Source organism: Poecilia reticulata, chromosome 4 (assembly GCF_904066995.2).
Source record: "Poecilia reticulata chromosome 4, P_reticulata-male-v2, whole genome shotgun sequence".
Lineage (NCBI taxonomy): Eukaryota > Metazoa > Chordata > Actinopteri > Cyprinodontiformes > Poeciliidae > Poecilia > Poecilia reticulata.
In genome coordinates, this window is record NC_088833.1 from 23,366,759 (window position 1) to 23,393,420 (window position 26,662).

The 26,662-nt window shown below is 40.1% G+C and overlaps 3 protein-coding genes across 5 annotated transcripts in view; all 3 read left to right on the forward strand.

Moving 5' to 3' along the window:
- pip5k1ca (phosphatidylinositol-4-phosphate 5-kinase, type I, gamma a) overlaps positions 1–10,176 on the forward strand; it is a 52,996-nt gene extending 42,820 nt beyond the window's left edge. Inside the window, exons 17-18 of one of the 3 annotated variants that reach the window (XM_008407260.3) lie at positions 5,088–5,177; positions 6,157–10,176. In XM_008407260.3, coding sequence (XP_008405482.2) covers positions 5,088–5,177; positions 6,157–6,159 — 93 coding nt within the window. In that variant the 3' untranslated portion in view covers positions 6,160–10,176. Of the gene's footprint in view, positions 1–68; positions 132–5,087; positions 5,178–6,156 lie in introns of those variants that run through there. The other 2 variants (XM_008407261.3, XM_008407262.3) reach the window with 2 other exon arrangements.
- Positions 10,177–11,800: 1,624 nt separating this feature from the next.
- On the forward strand, positions 11,801–16,418 carry LOC103463719 (ras-related protein Rab-11B-like). Its single transcript, XM_008407265.3, has 5 exons — positions 11,801–11,958; positions 13,756–13,951; positions 14,205–14,398; positions 14,884–14,964; positions 15,057–16,418. The coding sequence occupies exons 1-5, from the start codon at positions 11,919–11,921 to the stop codon at positions 15,200–15,202; spliced, it is 657 nt and encodes a 218-aa protein (XP_008405487.1). The 5' UTR covers positions 11,801–11,918; the 3' UTR covers positions 15,203–16,418.
- A 532-nt stretch (positions 16,419–16,950) lies between these two features.
- Positions 16,951–25,277, forward strand: marchf2 (membrane-associated ring finger (C3HC4) 2). Its single transcript, XM_008407266.3, has 5 exons — positions 16,951–17,342; positions 20,576–20,897; positions 20,993–21,188; positions 21,675–21,884; positions 21,975–25,277. The coding sequence occupies exons 2-5, from the start codon at positions 20,716–20,718 to the stop codon at positions 22,128–22,130; spliced, it is 744 nt and encodes a 247-aa protein (XP_008405488.1). The 5' UTR covers positions 16,951–17,342; positions 20,576–20,715; the 3' UTR covers positions 22,131–25,277.
- The last annotated feature ends 1,385 nt before the right edge of the window (positions 25,278–26,662 follow it).

A 26,662-nucleotide genomic window follows, 5' to 3' on the forward strand; every position in this document is an offset into this window, starting at 1 on the left:
TCAGCTTATCATCATGTGAACGATGCGAGTCATTTTCACTGACCAAGCTGCACAATGCCGTCCCACAGAGGCACTGAGAGGAGCTGTGGAGGTTCAACCTGGTATGGGAATAAATGTGTGCTGAGCTCTTGTTTGCTGTGTTAAGTTCATTTACTTTCTATACTAAGAGAAATGTTAGAAAACTCACAAAAGATGCAGTTTTGGCAGCTTCAGATTTGAGAGTGAGATAAGTTTTCTCATCCTCCTTTTCACAAGGAAGTGTTTCCCCCAGATTTTCTCTGAACAAACTGTTCAGCTCTTTTATCTGAGCTGTCCTAGATTGTGATAACAGCATGTGAATGTCTACTTTCCTGCTCCTCCCTAAAGTGATTTTCAACAAGGCTGCAGCAGTAAATTTATCAGATTACTGTCAATTACCAGATGAAGCATTCTGGACATGTTCGGTTTTCATGTCTGTGCCTGTTAAAGCAACAGGCTTTCTTTAGACAGATCTGCACTGGCAGGCAGTAACGCATCCTAAAACTCAGCTGGAAGACCCTGCAAAAGTATCCGCAACCTTTACATTTCGTCATGTTACATTTGTAATTTGTAAAAACTGCAGCGTGCTGTGGACTTCTTTACTCTGACACTCTACTCTGACATAAAGCCAGGTGGAACCAAGTCCGCTCAGGAATCACCTAATTAGGTATTTAGGGTCCAGCTGTGTTTAATTGAATTATGTCTTTGAAGGTCTCAGATGATTGTTAGAGGACAAACAGCATAATAAAAAAACAGTATGTGTGTTAGGGAAAAAAAAAAAAAATCACTGCAGCATATCACCCAGTAAACACCAAAACATGGAGGTGGCATCATCATCTGTGGGGATGCTTTTCTTCAGCCAAAAATCTAAAATGTGTGGCTTTGCCTTTTTTTCTGTGAAATATTGCGAGAAATGGCATCACAGTCTGTGGTTGTGATCTGAAAAGTACTTGTGAGATTGACGAGGAACGTTCCTGCCCGACCTGAACTCCCGCTGGCTGTCCACTGTCAGGAATCAAACACCCCCTAATGTGTCACGAGAGAGCTTAATGACAGGCAGGTTAGTCAACAAGCTCCTCGGTTACTTAACAGCGCTCTCGGCCGGCTCGTGTTTCAGAAGGAGGAGAGAAGAGAGGCCCCCTGCGTTCGCGGCGTCGGGGAGACGCAAAGTGACACTGACAGTGAAGTATAACCACACTGAGACGTGCTGCGGGCTTCTGCTCTGAAGGGGCTTCTGGGGAGCAGCGTCAGTCCAGGCCGGATCACAAGAAAACATGTTTCATTCATATAAATTCAACCTGGATAGGGCTGAGACAATTAATCGCGATTAATAATTGATTGATCGTTAACTAAAAGCTATTTGCTGAAAGAATGACACAGTTAGAGCAGAAATTTTGGCAAAACTGTTTAAAATGTGTGCATTTTGCATTTAAGATGGAAAAAACCTCCTTTATCTGTAAATATGCTCAGCCCAGAACTACATTTTTAGCTTCACCTCATTAAAATCTGTAAAATCAAAAATAAAAAATCTCCTATTACTCACCTTTTGATACCCAGTTATTAATCCAAAAAATAAACAGATAAATAGACTCTATTGTTTTTTTATTCTTTTTTTTTGGTTTTGCAGATGCATCCTTTGCTACAAATGATGAAGTGTAGACTAAAGGAATGTTATTGCATTTTAGGAAATAAAAATGTTATATTCTTGTTTCAAAAAAAGTAATTGAATTATTTGCTTATCTTTTAACATATTTACAATATTGTGTAAACGACAAAAAGGTTTAAATGACAAATCTGTAGAATGTGCCAAATGTTTCATCTGATGACTAAAATGTTATTCGCAGCCCTAAACCTGGATGTTTTATGATAAAAGAACAAATACAAAATGAATGTAGACGTATGTTTGTGGCTAAACCTGATCTGGTTCTCTGGAAATTTTTGTTCTTTATTATTACATTTGGTTTATTTTAAGCACCAAAAGGCTTTAGTAAGTCTTTTACATCTGAGTATCACTTTTATTTTTATGACAGGAGTGGTGTTTAAGGATATTAGACTCCATTATCTGCTGCTGGTCCCTTTTCATGTTTAACCACACAACCATCACTTTCCCTGCATTAAGTGCTCTGGATCAAGCTGCACCAGTTTTAGCACCAATAAGAGAAACACAACATCCATGACAAATGGATCTTCCAGAAACTTTAGTTCAGACCCCCCAATAATAAAAGCAGAAACTGAATTGGGATCAATTTACGCAGCACACAAAACTGCACAGCTAAGTAATCAGAACCAGTGACCTTTTCCACTTTTTTTCACATTACGACCACAAGCTTCAGTGCATTTTATTGGCGTTTTATGCAAAAGATCAAAACAAAGTAGCATGTGGCCGTACAGTGAAAGGAAAATGACAGATTGTTAGTAAATGTGCAAAATTAGAAATTTGAATCTGAAAACTGGGAACCATTTGGATTCAGCCCAAGTCAGAACCACTTCATGATGCTTTAACGACTATCGAACGTCACTACAAACTTTGCTGTTTATTCGCTGATGTGCTCTGACAAACCTCTAAATCCATCCCAGATCAGCTGTGAACCAGTTAAGTGAAGTTAAGAGGTTGCATTGGATTTAATTTTGTGGTATCAAAGCAAAAGTGGCTGAATACAAATGCACGCCACACTTTTAATGGTTTTACCACGACAAAATGTAAAAAGAGAGTGTTGCAACTGGCTATGGGCCTTAACAGTTTAGTCATCTTGTCTTATCTTATATCTTATTGTGCTGCACATTTCTTAAAACATATCCCGTGAGGTAATGGAGCTCACAGCCAAAAACAAAACAAAACAAAAACTCTCCCTGCAGGTCGAAGTTTTCCTTTATGTTCAAATTGTGCTGAAGTAGGATGTTTACCTTATGGATAAAAAAAAAGAACATTTGACTACAAATCACCGTGAGAGAGAACCTTTTTGATTTATAAATCACAACAAAAGGAGTTAATCTGATCAGCTTGTGGTTGAGTTTTCTCTGTATTTTTGCCGTCACCAGATTCATTTCTGCTTCTTTCCACTCTTCGTCCATTCATCCCCAGCTTTCCAGATAACTTCTTTGTCCTCTTCTCTTGCACCGTCCTCCATCTTTGTCTTCACTGTCTCAGTCATGCGTCTGTCCTCATGAGTCACCACCGAAAGTAGTGAGACGGTGATGATGAACGAAGGCAGGATATAAAAAGACGCTGAAGTTGTGAACCTCTCCCCTCCCTCCACTGACTCATCCCATTGGATCCCTGCAGGGACGTCTCACCATCAGGACTGTCATCCATCCCCACATCATTTCACATCATTTTCTGTTTTACTTTATTTTCTGTTTTTTTTTTTGTTGTTGTTTTTTGCCTCTGCGTCTCCCGCCGTGCGTTCTGTTTTGCTTTTGTCCACCGTGCGCAACGCGTCTCAGCTTCCCAACGGGAGCACCTGGGTGGTCGTTCCCTTCAGGCAGAGGAGGAAATGCCAGTCGTGTTGGCCAGTAAGTGCACCAGTAGCCTCCTCGCCCGTGTAGCTTCCCTGATCTCAGCCTAGATTGACCCTGCGTGCTTCACAAGAAACAAGGTTATCTAGAGAACCTGATTGTCATATTTTTTTCTTTTTTGTTCTTTTTACACCGCTGGAGGTTTTTGTGACAATGTTGACAGTAAAAACAAAGCCATCTCCCCTCGAAGTGAAGAGTAGGAGGAAGGTAGACAAAAAACAGGCTTTTTATTGCTGTCTTTAGTCATGTCACATCTGCTTGTTTCACTGACGACTCCTCCTCCTGCGCATTAGACTCCCTGACAAGAAGACCTGACTCAGCACATGTACAGCAGTGTGACGTTTTAAAAAAAATTGTCACAATAAAATGACAAACTTTATTGTATTTAACTGAGCATTTACGTGACAAGGATTCTTTGTCTCCGAGTGTGGCGTACATTTGTGTTCAACCCTCTCTCCTCTGATGCCACTCAATGAACTTCTGTGCAGCCAGTAGCTGTGGGTGACATGCACTTAAAATTTTATCACAATATTTAGCGGTACTGTGATGATAACAACAAAAGTGATGACAAGAACTATTCATTGCTTCTTTTTTTTAGGTAGCTGTATGGCTCTCACTGCATGACGCAAAAATTATAACACTCCAAACACAAACGTGGCTCTTGAACAATATTCCCGTCTGTAATGCGCTTCTTTTGGACACCAGAATGATTTAATTGTTTTCTACATAGTGGAGACATTTTTCCCACCCAAAAAAACTGAAGTGAAAGGGAGTTCTAGTGAGTTGCGATGCGGTGCCTTTCAGACTTCATGTTGTTGAAAATGTTGGAAAACCGTGTAGCATTTCTTCTGTCCACTTCACAATCACATAAAAACTTTTGTGTTGGTTCACTGAGTTAATATTCAAGCAATAAATAAATACATTTGAGATTGTAATGTGAAAAAGTCACTAGTGTGTGAAGATTTTTTGGGGGGAGTGGATGGAAAAACAAAACAAGCCGCCAGTTGACTTGCTTTGCTCTGTCTGAGGATGCTTTCTGTGTCTGACTGTCCCGGCATCCTGGCTCCTCCCATCTCCTCCTCCTCTCTCCTCATACTGCCTGCTTGCACGACGCCGAAGCTCATCCTAAACCTGGTGTTCCTCCATTAGGGCAAAAGCCACAAAGACATGTGATTCAAACACGCTTTGTTAGTATTACACATTTACTGCATCTCTCTCTCTCTCTCTCTCTCTCTCTCTCTCTCTCTCTCTCTCTCTCTCTCTCTCTCTCTCTAAGTCTAGCTCTCTAACAACCTTATTAACATCGACATGGTTTTTTTTTTGTTGTTGGTTTTTTTTAGGACTAGCTCTTTCAGCATGTCAGATTCACACTCTGATTTGTCTCGGACATTTCCTCCTTTATGCATCCCTAATCTTTCATTTCCTGTCTTGTCTTTTCTCCTGTGATCTCCGGTGTCTTTCTCTCCTGCCTGCCCCCGCTGCTTGTCTCTGTGCCTGTGGCCTTTTCCTCTGTCCCTCTGGCCCCCTCTGCTGTGGTGGGCGTGTAAAAACAGCCTCCAGAGGACAGGACCTGGGTGTACTCTCCGCTACACTATGGCTCAGAGTCTAAGACCGTGCCAGATGGGGATTGGGAAAGAGAGACAGTAAGTGATGAGCATCAGACTTTAAAAAGAAAAATCTCTTTATATGAAAGTTCAGGGATTTCCCTCAGGTGAGGAATGAGGTGTCGGTTACAGTGATGGAGAGGATGGCTCGTTAAAACGTTGGAACAGCTCTCTAGGTTCATTTACGTTTCAAGAATAGGTTTGATATGTGTCCAGCAAGGCCAGTCCCTACATTTATTTTTCATTAATAAATGGATGGAAATGGTCACAGCCTGCCTGCCTGGTCATCTAGTCCACAGTCAGCCGTCATGTGTGTCTCCCCAACATTGTTTATCATCTTCTTCTCTTAAACATGCCGCTTAGAGGCGTTTTGAGTCCCTTTTTTAAAATATATATAACTTTTCTTTCTTTTTCCAGTATTGTATCGAGTGTAACCAATAGTTACAGTAAAGGAAAAGAGATCAGAGTTTTGTTTCCTGATCTCTACTGATACCCAACTCTAGGTTATTTGTCTTTAAGGCAATGTGACTCCATGTGGGAGGGCGGAGTCACTGTAAAGCAGGGTTTTACTAATACTTTCATATATTGTAGTAAAAACCAAACGATCCCTAGTTGTAGGGATGCTGTAGCACTTCAGTTTGGGGCCACAAAAAGTCGATTTTTGAGTTTCTGACCAACTAATAACTGATCATTCGAATTGGTTTTAGTCACCAGCTGAATAAAATTTTCACAGATTTATGAGCCTCCGTGACTATTCTTTACATGACGTTCTGGTCTAAAATGTTGAATGTTTCAGAGGTTGGCACAGGAAAGTTTATAAATCCGACTCTTCTGACAAAAAAAAAAAAAGAAACTGCATTGCCTTGTTTTTAACTCCGCTCCTGCACTCACCTTCCTATCCTCCCATTTCCTTTAGGTTTTATAAATGTTTGACTTCTTTGCTCCTTTTTTTCCCAGATCGGATTATGCTCCCACTCTCGTTTAAGTAACGTCAAATGTCTCTGTCTGTCTCCTGCAGTAAACCCTGTTTCTGTGGTGGAGAGAGAGACGGAGGGAGAGAGAAGGAGGAGAGTGAACGTCTCAGAAGAGAAGACTCATCAGTCTGAGGTCCAGACCACAACAGCAGAAGCACGATCTCTGCGTGCAGCAGGATTGTAAGCATATCCGGAGGAAAAAGTGACATGAACACCTGAGGAGTGAGGGGAAAAAAAAGAAAAAGAAAAAAAAACAACACCTGACAGTGATGACTTCACTGATGTCCAACCATCCCTGCCTTTCACCCTCGACAGATGAAATTCATTATATCGATTTAAGGATTTATCTCTGTATATGTGTGACATAGTCTGTAAAAGGCTGTAGTAGTATATGTTTGACATACATGCAACACCACTTCTCAATCAGCCCCTCTTAACAGACTTTAAACAGATTTTCTCACTGAATCTACAGAGGCCGGGAGGTTTTGGAAACACACAAAACCTACTTTGTTTACATATCCGTACTCCTACGCTCTGATGCGTTTAGGCATCCGCAGTATACAAGACAGCTAATTAGGCGCAGTTTTTTTTTGTAAAGACAAGTGTGAAGAAGGCAGGTGACACATTTCAGAGGTTCACCTTTAAGAAGTGCTCTCTTCAAGCACCACTTTTACATTTGAGTCAACGTTGTTGGGTCTTAACAGATTTAACGCGCTCTTTCCAGCAATGTCACCATGGTTTTTATGTCCGAGGGTCCGGGGTCATTTCACCGTTTCGCATGTTAATTTTGCGCCTGCCGGAGGATTCTTCAAACCCATAATTAAAGGTTATTTTATGGACGGCTCAGCAACCTCTGCACTCAATTTTGCTTATTAGGGCGACAAAACCTAACTGGTCCTCTAATAGACGGCTCATCTGGTTTTGCACCTGCAATGTTACATTTTTAGGTTGCAGGACATACGACGTACTTCTAAAAAGAGAAAAACGATCAGTTTTCTTGAATGTAACATTTGACATTAATGGAAGTAGAGAAGGAAGAAAGATAGTTTGAGACCAAACGACAGAAAAATATATGATTGAATAAATAAAATAAAATGAAACATCACAATCAATCTAACTAGAGCGATTACTATGGAAAACCAACCAACCAGCTTTGCCAATGCAGGTTCCTACCTTGGCAAGGGATGGGAATTAAACCACAGTTTCTGTCAAAGATTAGACCTGTCCTAATATAACCACCAGAGCCTGCAGTGATCCATTTGACTGCAACTTTTTCCCCCCACATTGTGTCTTAACAATTCAAAAAAATTTACTTGGATGGTATTTGATATATGTCTGTTGCATATTGTGCAGTGGAAGGTAAATTGATACATGATTTAGAAAATATCGTTTGAATAAGTCTGGAAATCGTGGCGTGCATACGAGTCTAGCTCCGTGTAATCAGTTGTTCAACTAACATGTAAACAAGGCCCATCTGTGTGTAATTTAATCTTCAATCTCAGTGTACATACTTTTGCCAAGGCACTGCCAAAAAAAAAAGTCCTCATTAGATCAAACAAAGAAAACAACCATCTCCAAATGGCGAACTGCGTAAGTGCTCGTCACACGAAAGGTTTCCGAGCGAAACAGCTCTTAGGTCGACCACAGCCTCGTGTCCGGCCAAGCGCTCCGGCTGAGAGCCTCTTTAGCTCCAAATGTTGCGGCGGGCTTAATGTGGTGTAAACTCGAAACAGATTTGAGAGAATTCAGTGAGAAAACCTGCAGGGCTCTGCATCGAAAACCATCAGCAGCGCATTTCTGTCATCCGCACATTCCTAGAAGAGGAAAAATATGCAGCGTAGTTTATAAGAGAAGGAGCAAAACGGGAGGTTTAGCTAAAATTCTTAGTGAATTTACACAATAGATGTAATTTATACTTAATTTATAATAGTTTCTCCATATCTTTCTTTAAGTGTGTTCCACTTTAGGATTCGCCCAATAGTGGGGGGGGGGCGGTTTCCTTTACAAAAAGCTTTCTTAAATGCACCCAAAGAGCTTTGATTTTAGCCGTTTAAATGCAGTGTTGGTACATTTTTCAGTGCGCTGAAACAAACGGGGATTTTTCTTCCACACAGCTGACGTCAATCGCCACATAGAAGCTACAGACATTGTCATGAGAGAGGATTTTTTTTTTAAACTCCATTGCAGTGTCTTCCAGTTGGAGCCCCACCTTTTGGACAAATGCACAAAAAAAAAAGGATTCAGAGTTCGAACGGTGGATGATGGGGGGGTAAATATCAGTGACATGTTTCCTCTTAGCAATCCCCTCCTCGCATCAGAAACCCACCGAGTGAACGGTTCCGACGTTTTGTAGTTGTAGACTATCAGTTGTAGTGTTTGCAGTCAATATCGTAGCTGTTATCTGTATATTTGGATGAAAGCACTACATTGCCATGTTGACGCAGTTTGTGAATGAGCTAAACTTTGTTTGCACTTAATACGGGGACCTGAGCGATGAACCAGTGATAGAGGCCAAATAAAACACGCACCACATTACGCAGAAGTCATACAGCTGCATCTCAGTAAACGAGAACATTGTCAAAAAGTTTGGGGGGGGGGTTGGTACATTTTGAAATGTACTTCAAATGTGTATTTCTCTGTTTAAATTTGAAGGTTATGGTTTGCAGAAAAAAATAAATCCAGTTTCTGTAAATTGACACAAGATTCAATAATGCAGATGACCTGAAGGCCTTTATGAAAGACTTCCATCACACATGCGCAGAGCCAGGGGTTGATCGCTTCCATGCTACGCCGCATTGACACAGTAACTTTTGCAAAGAAAACCTTTGCTTTTCATTCATACACTACACAGTTCATGTAGAAGCTGTTCGTTTGGGCATCAACTGCTTTATTTTTCTTTTTTTGTCATACATAACTTGAGTTTGAACTTTAGCTGAAACCCATAATCATCAAAATTACCACAAATAAACACATGAAATACACCACTGTGCGTGTAATGAACCCATTTACAACAGGAAAGTCACAGCTTACTGAAATAAATGAACCGTAATGTTCCGATTTACTGAGATGCACTTGTAGTTGTTTTTTTTCTCTCTCTCTCTCTCACACACACAGATGCTGACATTTATTTTACAACTGTGTGTGCGTGTGTGTATCATTTTAAATGTTAGTGTCTGCTGTAGGGTCTGTGCTTCATATCTTTGGGTTTCAACTTAAAAATATTTTTGCAAACTCAAGAGCGACTTCCTTCCTTCAGTCGGTTTCTACATGCGCTCGTGAGCGTAAAGGAGGACCCGTCGACGTCTGCGATGCAAAACAGAAATCGGTTTGTTCTCCTGATGTGCAGTGGCCAGTTATCAGTTTGCTGTTCGTCAGATGAAGACCACAGCAGCATTTTTTTATTTTTGTACAGTCTGTTGTTTGTTTTTTTCGCCTTATCTGAAAGTTTTACACGTGGGTCTATTGTTTATTATATATATCTTTTTTTCCACCTGTATTTATTTTTTTTTCCTTCCTCGTTGCTGTTTTCTTGAGAATATGTACATAAATCTATAAATACATATATAAAGATATACAAATATATTTTCCATTTGAATCGGAGAATCTTATTTTTATTTGGTTTTATTTTTGCTGCTGGGTAAGAAGCGATTGCATGGCTGCAATCTACATAATTTAAACCACATTCTTCAGTGTGTCTGTCAAGATGCAGCTGCTGTGCATCGGCGGCGCGTCAAACCCACAGCTGTTCCTTTGTATGATTTCTGAAACTGAAAGACTTGTGGGTTTTTATCGTACATGCAAATCGAATAGGGATTCTTCCAACTGTTCAAGCCGTGTCGTGTTTGTGTTCTCAAATCGCCGTGTGCCCTCGTCCGATAGGGAGAGTCCGTTGCAGAAGACATAGCATGATTTCACAAATAAATATGCATATCAGAAACGTGTATTTTATGTATATCTGTGTACATTCATCTATTTATATATGGGAGTAAATAGATGGCTGTGTGTGTGCGTGTGTTTGGACTCAATCAGAATGAATATGAAATAAAGCAGTTCTATGAATTGTCCATGGAGAGGATGTTGTGCGTTTATTCCTGGGGGAAATAATTCACTCGTAGTCACAATAGGTGGTTTGTTCATAAATACTACTTGGTGATGGAGTATTGTTAGTTCTGGTGCTTAAAGCAGAAGTTTTAAAGAGGGATGTAGTCATATGAAAACAGTGTATGAAGTATAAAGGTAACAATAGTGGCATTAAAAGCAGCAAACCAGACACGTGGTCAGTATTGGATTCGTTATCTTGCATTTGTGTCTTCAACAATCATTGGCATGCTTGAAAATATTTAGATTTTCTTTATTCCAGTTGAAAAAACAAAGTGAATTATAGAAAAATTTAATTACAACAAAAACATGTAGCGGCACTCATACAAATAGAAATAAAATAGTTGAAAATGTAACTTTTTTACATTACCCCAAATTTAATTGAATGGGATTTTATATGAAGGTGCCACATACTTGTGAACTTCTGAAAGGTATGATAAGTGTGTGTTTCTACTCAGCTGCAACCTATCCCAAAAGTCATTGCCTCTTGGAACTAACTTTTCGCTATAATTCAAGTGTGCAAGTTGCATGCGTCTCTGTCAGCTTTGTAGAAGCTGAACATTTTTACCTCTTCTTCCTTAGTAGAATAAATCAAAATAAGCTGGAAGAAAATTGTAAACATTTGTTTGCTGGTCTTGCCATATATGTTAAATTAGATTTCCGTTTGGTCTGACTTAACCATTTTAAATATGAATATGCTTTGATCTGAATCATTTGAAGTGAACCTTTGTCCCAGTCTCAAGTCTTCTGCAGCCTCAGATACTTTTCCTTCACAAATTGCCCTATATTTAGCTCCATTTAAAATAATCTTGTTATGACCAGCTTCCTTGTACTTGCTGAAGAAAATATTTCCTCAGAATGAATTTGCAAGGGTTGGTGTGCTATATTAGTTTTCCTTCACATACTGTGTTTTTCATGTAGAATAGAAGCTAAATTTAGTCTCAGCTGATTATTCCACAACAGCTTTTACTTATGGTGAGATGAAATTACGTACAGACAGACAAAAGGTAGTTGGTTCCACTGAGTTTTATTTCCGGGTATCAGATTAAAAGGACACTAGGAACATATGCCCGCCACACTTTCAGGCTAGTTTGTGGGGGTGTGAGGGAATTGTTAATGTTAAAATAAATAAAAAAGTTGGACTGTTAGATTAAATGTATGTAAAACACACCGAGGCTTGTGGTTGTGACGTCCCAAAATGCAACAAGTTTAAAGATTATGAATATTTTTGAAAGGTAGTGTAATACCATGCAATTTTTAAAAAAGATCCAGATGTTTGATTTTTAGTAAGAGCACTGGGTTGCCAATGGGTCACATATGCAACATATACAAAATAAAATATCGTATTAAAGAAAGCAGTCAACATATAAATATCAATGTTTTCTCAGATCATTAACTTGATTTAATCAGAGGAAAACACTGACACTTAGGAATGTTTCAGGACGTCAGGAGAACAAAAGCAGTAATACCTTGTCGTCTTCTCCGTTGTTTACGTAGTTTGATTGGCATCTTCAAAAGAACTGTTGTGATTGGTTTATAGATTTGTCCGTCAATAGGATTAGCCTTCCTATTGGTCAAACTAAAGGATTCCAAACTCACGTGCTGTTAGCTTGCTTTGAAGGCGGTGCCAGGTTGCTAGCTAACCGGTAGACGGAGAGAATAGTTGATATTTGTTGGAAATACAAAGTTGAAAAAATATTCCTCGACCATGGGAACTCGAGATGATGAATACGACTATTTGTTTAAAGGTAATTGGTTGTTGGAAAGTGGGTGAATGGCGGTGGACAGACCGTGTTTGCTGTGATTCCGTGATGTTAGCAAACTGAGGAAGTCAGCTGCAGAGATGCTAAAGTTAGCTCGAACACTAAGTGGAATAAGAAAAGACAACAAAGTAATTCGGTTTATAGCATTTTCGGATGGAAATCGCATAATCTTTGTCTTAACATTGTCATCAAAGTGCTTGGCTGTGGAGTGAACTAAAGTCTCTGTAAAGGAAGTCCCGTGATGTCCAATGTTTGGTCGTAATTTGTTTTATGCAATGCTGTTGGCTAACATATTAGCTGCTTCTCATTTCAAAAACAATTATTTGAAACACTCCAATTTTTGACACTGCTCATTCTGATAAACATGTTGTTGCTAACTGAAGTTTTTACGCCTTAAATAAGCCTTATTAACAAAATTAAAGTATGTATTTAAGACGTTATCACATCATCTTTATGTTATGTACAGTTAAAGCTAGATATTGACACATTGTATAAAAACAAACGTCACCTTTTTATCTTTGACATGAAACAGATTAAACAGTTCCAGTTCTAGGTCAGATAGGTCCATTTTCTATTTGTCAGATACTTGAAAAATGAGAGATAATTGTGCTACTTTCTTCAAAGTCAAGTTTTTATTCACTCGTTTGTCCGCAATGTACATGTAGAAACACCATAGGAATCCATCCATCTCACTGCTCAGGAGGAAGATGATTATGTATTCTCTGTTTTGGTGTGAAATATATGTATCAAACCCAGAACTAAAATAAAAGATCTGTCAAAGATCTTTCACTTTAGATCTTTCATTCTCTTTCCAGCTGAAACTGGAAGGAAAATGAATCCAGAATGATTCCAACACCAACCTGGCCTGAACCAACCTGGACACCGTTACTCCTAAAGCAACATGAAAAGAAGCACGATTACTCTTTGTTAGTTCTGTCAGGGACAAAAACTTTTAATTTCCAAACAAATGTCCTGTTTGTTATAAAACTCAAACAGAAGTGATAAGCAGGAACACTTTTATACATCTTCAGCGTAAAACAAAGCTCAGAACCAGTCATAATCAAAGCTGTCATGTCAGACCTCAAAAATATTGGAGATTGTTACGGAAACCTGACTGATTCATCTTTACTTACGGCACTGTGAGAAGTCCTGACACATCCTTCTGTTTTTCTTTTCCAATTTCTTCCAAGAAGTCGAACTTTGTCATTTTGATATAACTATTGAGTCATTTGTGTTTTTTAAAAAAAGACACAGGATGGTTCAAAATTACAATGTAAAAAAAAATTGTTGCATCTGTTTCTATTCTCATGTGCAACGAGGCAGGTAGTGACACAACCCAGATTTTGCTCATTATGGCTGTAATGCATTATGAAAGTGTGCTGCAGGTTCTTCGACGGAGGATGAACTCTGTAAACCAAGCATCACGGAAGGAATTGCAATATTATTCCTATAAGTTTGGGGGGTTCCAGTAGTTGATGCGCTGCTCCCAGATCAGAGGCAATAAAGAAAGATTAGCTGATTCTGATCTCTTTGTCTATTGATTGGTGCATCTAAGCACACATCATGTAAGCTTTGCAGCTTCTAAGTGTGGAGCTAAATTAAACTACATACTGTGATAAATGCACGTCCATGAGATGAGCACAAGGCTGTCATCACAGTTTTATAACAAAGCCTATTAAATCCGCCAACGTGATCTGGGTGAGGTTGAATTTAACCAGTGTGTGCCAGCAGCCCTCCGCAACATAACAACATGGCTTTTTAACGTGTACCTGGTTTGTCTAGTGGTCCTAATCGGAGACTCGGGTGTGGGGAAGAGCAACCTGCTGTCCCGTTTCACACGAAACGAGTTCAACCTGGAGAGCAAGAGCACCATCGGGGTGGAGTTCGCCACCCGCAGCATCCAGGTGGACGGAAAGACGATAAAGGCTCAAATTTGGGACACAGCGGGACAGGAGCGCTACAGAGCAATCACCTCGGCGTGAGTCTGTGTTGTATTAGTCTATTGACAGCAGTTGCTTATTTAGAAATATGCCGTCTGGTTGACGATTGTAGCTCAGCAGTTGGTGTTTATTCCTCACGCAAATGAAATCTTCGTCCTACTGTAGCTGTCGTTTTGCAGATTATTTCCCGTTACAAAATACAAGCCTACATGTGAAATATTTCAGATGAACATTTTTTTTGTCGTATTTTTTTTTCTCCCTTGTTCACTTTTCCTTTCTTGCCCTCGCCAGGTACTACCGGGGCGCGGTCGGAGCCCTGCTGGTCTACGACATCGCCAAGCACCTGACGTACGAGAACGTGGAGCGCTGGCTGAAGGAGCTGAGGGACCACGCCGACAACAACATCGTCATCATGCTGGTGGGGAACAAGAGCGACCTGCGCCACCTCAGGGCCGTGCCCACCGACGAGGCTCGAGCCTTTGCGGGTTAGTTGTTTAATAAGTATGTTTGTTATTACATGCTCGGCTGTGTTTAGATGCTAAAGACCCATAATGAGCATTATTTACTGACTGGGAGGACAGAATTGTTTCAAACTTCATTACTTGTCACCATTTTTTTTTAAACGCCATATCCAGCCATCCATCTATTTTATTTATTTATAATAAAACCTTTTTAAGTTTTTGTATCCAAGAAAATGCTAAAATATTTGAAAGTATTAATTATATATGTAAACTGTTGGTACCAAAGTGCTCCCATACTTTTAGACCGCTTCAGCCTTTAAAAACGTCTAAAAACATTTGTAGCTCGTTAGGGAGTTATCAGATGCACAATTTGTCTGATATGATCAATCAGACAAAGCCAGTCAATGGCTGGATCTGAACTCCATCCATTCCTGTTTAAACCACCGAGTGAATGACCTGAACATACTTTAAAGATGCATTTTCATCTCTTTGTCTTCTCTTATATTCAGAGAAGAACACTCTGTCATTTATTGAAACGTCAGCCCTGGACTCCACTAATGTAGAAGAAGCATTCAAGAATATTCTCACAGGTAGGAGAAGAGATTCACCAACGATTCAGTTTGATACAAACCATTTTCACTCTCTCACATCCTTGTTGTTTTCTTTATTCATCCCCCCACAGAAATCTACCGGATTGTATCTCAGAGGCAAATATCAGACAGATCTGCGCACGACGATTCTCCGGGCAACAACGTCGTGGACATCAGCGTCCCTCCGACCATGGATGGGCAGAGGGGGAACAAACTGCCCTGCTGTCAAAGCCTGTGACCCCTCATGTGCTCCCTGTCGACCTCTTCCGTTTTCCTTCCTGATTCATTTCAACTTTCATGCTGCTCTCGTTATGTTCTCAAAAAAGCTGGGATGTCAAAACTTTAAATTGACTTTCATTTTTTTGCAGTTTTTTTCTCCTTTTGATCTTCCTTTGATTTCTAAGGAAAACATCTTAGATATTTTTCTCCCTTGGTGCGGCCGGGCGAAAGGCGCTTTAAGCAGGCGGAGCCTGTAGTAAACTACAATCTGTTTGTAATTCATGAGACGACGATCCTATTGACCCGCTCCCATCGAGGGACTGGCGAGGGATCAGCAGGTCTCTTCCTAGTCTGCATAAGGACTCATGACACAGTTTTCCGCAGTGGAAACTCTTCATCTCTTGTGTGGTTGACCTGATTCTGCCCTGTCCTGCTGTAGAGGAGGAGCCAAGGAGAAAGAAGGTCTGAAATCTCTGCTTGCTACTTTTGAGTCCCTTTTGCCCATCCTGGTGTGAAATCGGCAAGAGCCACTAGCGACACTGGCTGTGACTGACTGATTTAATGTGGGCAGGTGTGAAACAAATGCTGTGATTTTAATTGTATGTGTGTGTCTTTTCTGGATGTGTGTTGATCATAGAGCACAAAGATACCAAAGGAAACTATTACAGTCCTCATGCGTTTTCCAGGTTAACTGCTAAAAAAAAAAAAAACATGGGTAATGCTCCATAGAGGAGCTGGTTTGTTTCCTGCTTGATATGTGAAATCAGTTTATCTGATTCCTGTTCTTTTATCTTAATCTGGCTGAGATCAAACTTTGATGTTTTTGCACTAATGTCCAACAATTTCACAGAACCACGTCCAATCATTATTTCCAAACACTTGGACAAGAACACTTTTTTTGTGCAGTTTTTGCTGTCAGTTGAATGTGTTAAATATCAAACTGGATTGGATTTAAAATCTGTTTTAATCTGATGACATTTCAGTCACAACAAATTCAACCTTTTAACTTTTTACACTTATCTGAGAAAAGAGGACCTGAAAACACAAAATCTTCATTTCAGTAAATGAATAAAATGGGTTTTTGTTGTTTTGGGTTTTTTTTCCCCCATGTGTTGGGGGGAACTACAATTTATCCAATGTGATCTAACATTTCCACAAAATAAATGCCTGCTAAGTGAGCATTTTTCTTTGATGTTGCTCATGAGATGCTGAAATAAAAAGAAGTGTGTAAAGCCGTTGCCTGAATGGTAAGCAGTTATTATGCGGTGCTGTGGCCAGTTTATCCTCAGCGGTCTGTGAAGGTTTCAGAGAGGTTTGCTTGAGAACACACCAGACGGGTCAGGGATAAAGTTGTGAAGTTTAGAGCTGGGTTAGGTAATAAAAAGCCATGAAGTGTTCTTGTAATAGCTTCCCTCATGTAGGGAGCACCACAAATGTGGAGAAAGGCACTCTAACATCCTATACCTAAAATGTATTCAAGAATCAGTGTCTAACATACAGACTCCTACCCCTTACAGAGTTTCATCTTTCTTTTTAAAAAGAATAGGCAACATTTTCAGGTCTTGAAAACCAGGTACTATTTTCACTCCACTTCAAAGTCTGACAAAACCCTGTAAAAAAAAAAAGCAAATGTATTAAACTATTTATGAAAATCATATTTCCAAATGGTCCTCGTATGTCATAGTAGTCATAAAGATGCTCCCCTTGTCCTGGTGGCTCTAAATGTTTACATGGGCGCAGTTAATTGTTTTGACAGTTTGAGCCCATGTCCCTGTTTATTCCCTCTGATGAGCATGTGTCCGGACCCCTCCCTCTGACACCCCGCTGTCATCCACCATCACTCCTCCGGGCAGTGCACGCCTTCCCTGACCGCAGAGCCAGACTGTAGAAGGCGATGAAGATGATGATGATCCTCGGGGGCAGTATTTAAAGCCCCAGGAAAGCGGAAGCCTTGTCTGGGCCGAGTTATATCAGCTGACAGGAGGGAGACGGGGAGGTGCTGTGGTTGGCTAGCGCAGCTCAGACAGCTCTAGCTGAGCTGCTGCACCCTTGTTTTGTTGTTCCTTCCGTCCTACAGTGAAAATGGAGTAAGGAGACAAAGCGAGGCTAAAGGGGCGCTGATAAAAGCTGCCCTGAAAAGTCACTGAAGACCGAAGAAGGTGAGTAGCTGTTAGCTTTTATGTCTTACAGCCTCTAACGGGGTGTTAGCAGCCGCTCACTGACAGCTAGCTAACATAGCTCAGCTATTTAACATGTTTGTTTTTAACCAGAAAACATAAAGAAGCTGTTAATGTTGCGTAATATTTCAGCTAGTAGCAGGAATTTTCTTTATGAGCCATTGCCCGTCTGCTGAAGTATGCTTTCGGTATCATAACGCCGCTACTGAGCTCCAGACAATAGCCTGTGTCAAAGCCCCAACATCTGTCTGCAGCTGTAACATAAGCCGCTGAAAGCAAGAGCAGAAAGAAAATGTACCCACCTAACCATTTACGCTCACTACTCTTTTTGTTTTCGACCAGTGTACCGTATTGTCTTAAAATCCACGCGTTTATCTTAAATAAAACTAGAAGTGTCTGGTTTAATCCCAGTGTTTACACAGTGCCCGTGTCGAAACAGACGGTAAATTATTAGGTTTAGCTGTTGTTTCTGATTTGGAGAGGATCTTTGTTGATCTGGGTCAAGGATTGTGTCACTGTCCTAATCGTGGCCCCATGTTTTCAGTCTACACGAGCAACGACACAAAGTAAGGCATCAACTTATTTGCTCAATAATTCAGGAAGGAAGTTGACATTTGGGCCCTGAAGCTTAAAAAAAATGTTTTAACCCTACATGTACCGCTGTAGATTCGGGAGACTTTTGTCTGGTCTGTAGTGGAGATGCTGTTGCATTAATACATGTTGGAATAGAGCTCAGGTTTATTAGAGAACCTCATCTTTTTTTTTTAAGTATACCACTTGTTTTAGTATGAATAGATTTCCTGAAAAAATTATTTCCCCTCTATTCAAAAATAGTGAGACATACACGTCCAGGTTGAAATGTATCAGTTAGTCATGTTCATTTGTAATTAATATGCATGACACCCCAATTTGCTTGCTAAGACACAAATGTGGCCCCAAATATAGCCGGTTCAGCCTCCTGTGTGGGTTATCTGGAGACGGGCAGCTGGTTATCAGTGAGCTACACATCTCAGTCATGGCTGCTGACATCACTTTGGTCTTTAGAAAAGATTAACAACTGCTTTGGGGAAAAAAAACAAACCCTGGTTTGTTTCCAAAATACCAGCTTTCTCATAGATGATGCAAAGCAATTCTTAAGAAGAATGTCTCCGCTGACGTGGCAGGAAATGCGTTCATGGTTTTCCACATGTGGACTGGGAATGTTGAGTAAAAATATCCCAGTTTTACATCATTTACTCAAAAAAAAAAATAAAAGGTTTAGCGCAGATGTATAGCATGATCAAACACGAAGTGTTTGTTTTGATGGTAAAGTAATGCAAGCATAGACTTTAATGGTTTGGTAAAACGCAATTTACTTGGATTTTAACTCGTAGATTAGTTTACACAAAAAAATGGAACTGAAAACGGCCCAGTGGATGTTTTCATGTGATTATTCATCAGAACATCATCCCTCTTTGGCGTTCTGCTTTTTTCTAAACGAAAGGTTAATCAGCCTATTTAAGAGTTGTCTGTTAAATGCAAGCATGAAAAATGAATGTATGGAGTGTTATATGTAATCCTATGGAGATGAGAGGAAAAAGACTGAAACTGTCAAAAAGAAATGAATTGTTTGATGTTCATGTACCAAACAAGCATTGTTTTTTTTCCCTTCTTTTTTAACAAATAAATGAACAGGTTTTTTTTTTGTAAACAGAGTAAAGCCGGTGTAAAGATTTTGTGCCAGATCTGTAGCTGCTCACTGATGAATCTTGTTTTTATTTGCAACATGCAGCACATTATGCTACTGAATGCTTATAATTCATTTCTTTATGTAAAAAAGAAATGAATAGAGTCTCCTCATTTGTGCAATAACGACCCCTAAAACCATGCAGGTACATGGAAGAAAAACAAACAAACTGAATAGCATGAAAAGATTCCTGATCATTTGTCACTCATTTCAGAAATGATTGATGCCAGGCCTTCTACGTTAGTCACACAATGTGAAATATTTAAAACCTTTATTTCTCGTAATTTTGATGATCATGGCCTAAATTTATTATGTTTCACAAAATTTTCAAAATGTATCCCTCCCCTCTCTTGTCCACTTGGATTTCTTGTTGTTTATTTGGCTTGTTTGGGTTGACTTGAACTACTTTAGTTTGGTTCACTTAATGTAATACTTACTTAGAGTTGTGATTGTGATATGTTGTATATTTAGTTTAAATTCAAAGTTTTGACCCCTCCATAACCAAAGAAGCTGATCTGAATGCTGTGTATAAATACATACTCATAGAAAGTTCGGTGGAAGGAAAGGTGTACGGGCAAAAGGAGCAAAATCCATTCAGGCATCCAATGCTCAGATGAATCTTGCACACGGACCACAAATGTCCCATCCGTCAAGCTACTTCTGAACCAGACAGAAAGTCAGAAGTGTCTTACCTGAGCTGAGAAAAATCGTCACTACTATTCTGTGGTTCAGTTTTCAGAGGAAAGTCAAGTTTGCATTTCATTTGAAAATCAAGACCCAAGTGAAAGAGGAAGAGTGGCGAGGCGTAGACTCCGTGTTTCTTGAAGTCCAGTGTGACGTTTCCACGGTCGGTGGTGAGTTGTGGTCAATGCGGTGTTGGCCAACTGCGTTTTTATCAAGTCCACAGTCGACACAGCCGCCTGCCAGGAAATTCTAGAGAACATCGTGCTTCCTTCTGCTTTGTTGAGACACCGACTTCATTTTCCAGCTCGGCATTTCGCCACTGATGCAGTAATTCATGCGAAAAGAGGCCCAACCAAATATTGAGTGCATGGAAATGAACACACCTATGTGAATCCTGATATTCTGTTAAAAAAAAAAAACAACCAACTTATTATTATGTAATCTCTAATTTTCTGAGGCACTGAATATTCTGTTTTCACCTTCTGTGAGCCATACATGTTAAAAGTACAAGAAATAAAGATGTAAAGTATTTCACTCTTCTATATAGTAAATTAGTTTCAGTTTCTGCAATAAGTGGCAAATATTTTTTCAGTGATATCAAATTTTTTGAGGCGTATAAATCTGGTGCATTTGAGAAAATAATATATTACTGTCTTTCTTTTTTCTGATTAGTTTAGCTCCTTTTTAAATATGTCTTCCACTGAGAAAGACCAGGACTTTTTTTTTTCTCCCCTTTTCAAACTGAATTTTTTTTATTTTTTTTTACCAAACTCAATCAATCCTCTGCATGTCTGCTTCTCTGTAGAGTCATTGTTCTCCGGTGGAAAGCAGCAGGCGTTCGCTCTCTTTGTTATTCCCCCGTCCTCGGACCATCCGGTGCCTACAACCCTCGACGCCATCGCTTCTGGCCACGGCCGGCGTCTGGAGGTGGTGGACGAGGCTGCCATGACGACAGGCGGGTGCTGCCACCTGCCTGGCTCCCTGTGCGACTGTGCCGGCACGGCAGGCATGTGGAAGATTGTCGAGGAGGCGGGGGGCGAGGGATGCCAGGCCCTCTACGTCACTCAGGTCACGGCGCTGGACGGGCGGCTGCTGTCCTCCGTGCTCAAACCCATGAGCGTACAAAGGTGAGACCCGGACTTGTCGCGCATTCTCAAAACAAACGGTTTCCTCCGGATGCAGGAGGAGTTGTGTTTGAACGAATGTTGTGCGTTTGCATCAGCGACTGTCCCATCTGCCGCATTTGCCACGAGGGGGGCAGCACCGAGGGTCTCCTGTCCCCGTGCGACTGCATGGGCACGCTGGGCACGGTGCACAAGAGCTGCCTGGAGAAGTGGCTGTCGTCGTCCAACACCAGCTACTGCGAGCTCTGTCACACAGAGTTCAGCATCGAGAGGCGACCCAAGCCGCTCACAGAGGTAACCGTCGCATCCGTCTTCTCTCTCTTGTCTCTTGCAAAAGTTTTCATACTAATACTTTTTTTTTTTTTTTTTTTTCCCCCCCTACGGTTTTGTCATACTTTAGCTGAAATAAGTGTGAAAAATGTAGCGCGCATTTTGAATTCTGCTCCACCTTTTTTGCTGTCATTTTATTCTTGGGTTCTTTAAAGCAACGTCTCTGCATGCTTGAAATTTCCCCGTTTTTCTCTCTCTGTGAGATAACTCGGGTTTAGTCAGGTCATTTTTAAATATAAATGTTTGGTATTGTTCACTCATGTCTTACAGTTTCCTTATTTCTACAATTGCATGTCACTTTTTGTCGAGTCACACATCCTGATAAAGTAAAATAAGTTTGTGGTTGTGTAGGTGATGAGAACACGTTTGCGGGTGACTTTATGCTTGAAGATCGGCAATCTCACTTTGCTTCCACTCTCGTTTTTGACCTTTCACCTCCCGGCTCCACAGTGGCTGCAGGACCCCGGCCCTCGTAACGAGAAGCGGACGCTGTTCTGCGACATGGTGTGCTTCCTCTTCATCACGCCGCTGGCGGCCATCTCCGGCTGGCTGTGCCTGAGGGGGGCTCAGGACCACCTTCACATGGGCAGCTGGCTGCAGGCCGTGGGCCTCATCGCGCTCACCATCGCCCTCTTCACCATCTACGTCCTCTGGACCCTGGTGAGCACGACTCCCGACGCAGCCCAGCTGCAAAAAATAAAAAAACCTCGTCCCTTTTGCTGACGTCTCTTCCTCGTTTCCATCCGCCAGGTCTCTTTCCGCTACCACTGTCAGCTCTACTCCGAGTGGAGAAGAACAAATCAGAAAGTGCGTCTTCTCATTCCCGAAGCCAAGGAGTCCAGCTCTTCCCAGCATTCCTTGCTCTCTAACAAACTGAAGAAGTCTGCCAGTGAGAGTATAGTATGAGAGCAGATGGAGACATGTGGGAATCTTGCATCACGTTTGTTGGCAGGACTTCAAAGAAGCTCTTCTGGGCTTTTTTTTTGTTTTTTGTTTTTTTGTTTTGTTTTACTTTATATTGCTTTCTTCCTTTTTTGCATATTTTTTCCACTCCATCTGAAAAATGCGTTCTGCAGGAACGCATTTAAATCGAGTCCTTCTGTTTTGTTTTTTTTATCGCAGGATGTTTGATAAAGTTTATGCAAAAAAACAACACAGAAAAGACTGAGAGACGGCATGTGATGTTCAGAAGCGTACACGTTTTCTGACTCATCATGATGGATGTGACGATGATGATGATGATGATGAGGGGTTCTGCTAACCATAAATGGATTTCCATAATTATCCCCCACAGTTTGGCATCCTCTCTTACCCTGAAGTGTTGCATAAACCCCAAATTAACCCTCGATTGTGAACAAAAATCTGAAAAATGAAGTTCACATTTGTCATACACATGAAAGTGTAACCAGCTGCCATGAAAAGACATCCAGTTTGTAACTGTGTATCGTCTTACCAGTATTTACAGGAAACCTTTTTGAAAGGCTCCGCAGAACAATTTCTCTGACGAAAACGGTAACTGCACCCTAAGCGGGTGTTTTGTGTTGACGTGCGTTGACCTGCTCTGACCGCTCTCTGTCGTTTGCAACTCACTGCCGCACGAGTGTGCTCTCATATTACTGTGACCGGAGCAGGTTGGGGGGTGGGGGGCAGCCCTCCCGTCTTTGATTTATACTTCACAAGCCAGATGTTGATTATGCAGTTTGAGTTTAACGAGCGACTCAGATTTTTCACTGCACCAGTTGTTGTTTTTTTTGTTTGTTTGTTTTTTTTTTACTTCTGGTCTAGTAAGGGACGACTGTGTAACATGAGACTGTGCAATAACAACACTGTGGAAATTGAGGCTTTTACTGTAAACAGATACTAACATGCACAGTTATGCATTGCATGCCAACCTCACAGTTGGTGATTTTAGTTTGTTTTTTTTCTGTTGGTGTATTTTTTAAATTGACTTTAGACTGGATTTCCTGTTTTCCAGCTGAAGCAGGCTTTGCCAGCAAGGTTTTTGTATCATAAGCACTTAACATGTCGGTGTTCATTTGGATAGACAGAAACTAAAACAGCTTTTAAAAGAACATTTTATATATACATATATACATTTTTTTTAAACCCAGAGTATTGCAGAAGCTTATTCTAGGTTTTGAGTTCGACGTTGCTGTAGGAATCAGTTTTGGGATGGTCAGACTAGTGGTTGGCGATGTGGACGCCTACCTTGGTGCAGTATTCTCTGGATGTGAGCCTTTTAGAGCAGGAGTGTCAACCTCTGTTTCGTTTTGGGCCATATCAAAAATCTGGATGTTCTTAAAGGGCCAGTTGTGCCAGAATGCCTTGATAAAACCCATTAAACTGTTAAAATATTAACAAATGGATGTCTCCCCAGGATCTTGATTGTTTTTTGGGGCTTTTTTGTAATGTAATTTAGAAGCATTTGTAAGGAATTTTTATGATATTTGAGTTAATGTGTGATGTTGAATGTAACTTTTTCTTACTTGACATCAAGTAAGGCTGAGGCAGCAGTCACTTAAACTTAATGTTTTTGACCAATTTTGAGAAAAAATTGCAGTAAAATCAGAAACGACGTGCGGATCTGTTGATTTTTATGTGAATTATGAGGATTTGTGGAAAAACTGGAGGGATTTATTGATGTAATTTGGAGTCTAGAGGGCCACATAAAAAGCTACTGTGGGCGAGATTTGGCCCCCGGGCCTCGAGTTTGACACATCTGCTCTAGAGGGATCATATAAATGCTGGTGAGGCAGAGCTGCTCCACAAGAACACCTCCTCCAAATCGTCCAGTTAGCGAGAAAAGCAGCAACGGGTTCGGTTCAATACGTCAACTATAAACTTAGCTTGATATTACAATATTTTGGGGTTTTCCATTTAATAATGATTAAAAATATGTATGTATGTATGTGTATATATATATATATATATATATAGAAAAACTCATCCGTCTTTTTTTGACAGTATGTCCATCACCTGTTTGTCAAAGCTTCACAAGCACAATGCCTTAAGAATAAAAATGTCCTGTTGCGATCTAGGCTGATGCATCCACTGCTGGTATTCTACAGCTAATTTAATTTTTAAAATTGTGATATTTATTGAAGCACCCATGAAACCAAAAATATGTCCAAACAGCAGTAAAAAAATATCTTAACTAAGCTGTCAGTTTTTAAACATCAAGTAAAGTTTACGCCGTAAATCCCAGTTTTTATCCAGATGATGTCTTTCCTACACCTAGATCAGACCGCCTTGTTTGCTGTTATCACATAAGTGATCGTGCATGTTTACATTGTAGATGGATCTATTTTTCCAAGCGCAGTGTAGTTGCAGTTTCAGGAGGGAAAGCTTGCTTTTAAACACTAAGTTTACAGTAACCGGGCGGATGAAACCGTCTTATTTTTCCACCTCTTAGATTTTTCAGGATGTGAACTTGTGCCACAAACTGCATCTGTTGGAAATTTTGTATAAGAGAAAAGTGTGTTAAGGGTATTCAATTATTATTATTAGTATTATATATACCAATAATGTTTACAGTAGCTTCTACCAGAAAAACTATTTGATCACTGGTTATTTTTTTAAAAACGCATTTAATATCCTCGCTGAGACTTCACTGGATTGTGGCTGATCATCGTAAACACCAGCGGCTGCCAGTCTGTTGAGCAACAAAGAAATGGACAGACTTTTTGTTGTATTAAGTGCGTTGAAAATTATGCAAAACTGCCCCCATTTTGGCTGCAGCGTTGCCATAGAGATGTAAAAATCATCACCCGCTCCCCTAAAGCATCTCTCTATGCGCTGTGGTCAATCTGTGTATTCAACCCATAAAATGTCACCCAAGAGATTGTAAATAATGTAAATGTCACTTGTTTTTCTAACACTTCTGTCCTGTTTGTTTGTTGTTTTTTAAAGAGACAAGATTGTTTGTACTCCATAGGTTGAGTTGCAGTTCTTTGTTTATAATATTTACGGTGTTTTCTGATACATTACAGGATGTCTTTTAAAAAAAATAAAAGACTAAAATGTAATAATAAATGCTGCGTGGGTATTAATCTAGGAAGTGTCGCCGGTTGTGTTGTTGTGCTTCTGGCAAAAGCGTCTTCTGGTTTTGAAAACCCAGTAGCTCCGTAAGCATGTTTACATCTCATCCTTTAACTCTAGCAGAGGTGAGGGGATGGAGGGGGGTCGTCTGCTCGCTAATCCTGATGGAAAACAAACCGCTAATCTCAGGTTTTACTAAATCAGTCACATCTACTCATTCTGTCCTCTGCATAAGCTCCTTAGTTGGAGTTCAAAGTATTAGATTTGCTGCTGTTGTTGAAGGCAGGAAGTACAAAACAAAATCAAACGAGGGGGAAAAAAACCCAAAACATTTCTGTATCCTCGGCTGCCTCGGGCTACTTTGATACATTGTTCCCTAAATCCTCAAATATTTACTCTGATTTTGACCCATTACTTGAAAAGGTCAATTTTAAGTGGAAAAAAGTTAAACTTCTGACTTGATATGTGAGCAAAATTTCTAGTCTATAAAAATTGCTTTTGAGCATTTAGCTTTTATCGCTTAAAAAAAAAAAAACTTCACACGAGCTTCTTAATTTCATTTACTGGTGCTTGTTGTGTTTTAAATGTTCCTCTTGGGCGATATATTAACCGTTTGGGTTTCTGTTTGTGAGCCAGAAAAGAAAATCTCCTCAAAAACGTTGGATAAAACACAAAGTGTTCATCTTTTAATAACCAGGTTTTCTGCTTTCCTGTTAATCTCCACAGAACCACGTCTATCCGTTGCCTTTTGCACCCAAATCTGCTTTTAATTATCTTATTAAAACCTGGCCAAATACATCAAGTGTTTTCAAACGGTGATCTAAATCATGTTTTTATTGCTTTTAAAAATAAAATAAAATCTAAATCTTTTTCAGTCTTCTTTAAACGAGCCCAAAAATAAATGAGTAAAATGTTTCTTTTAATTTAAAACATGCGAGACCCTTTTGAAGTTTTGGATCTGCGATGATCTACACATTCTTTTCCTAAAAAAATATTAAGACTGTAAGTTTGCATAAAGTTTTCTTAGTTCATTGCTGAGAGAGAAAAATAATAAACTTCATTTTATCTTTAAAAATATATTTCTTTGGCCTGAAAGTAGTCTTGAGTTAATCATTTGGGCCATATCTTGCAAAATGTTTAAGTGTGTTAGAAGATTTGAAGCTGTGCTGCACTCTTCTCTTTTTAGCCGATGGATCCAGCTGAACTGTGAGAGAAATATTATAATCTAACACTGGTTTAAACTTGTCCAAAACTCTGCTGCATTCCTTTCTTTCAAAACGTTCTCCAACAATCCAACACATTCAAAGAACAACCGGATTTTATGCAGAGGAACATGTGGAAAAGTTTTTCTTAGTGCATTTTTCTATAGCCTTTTGCGAGGTACTGTTGGTTCAGACTTT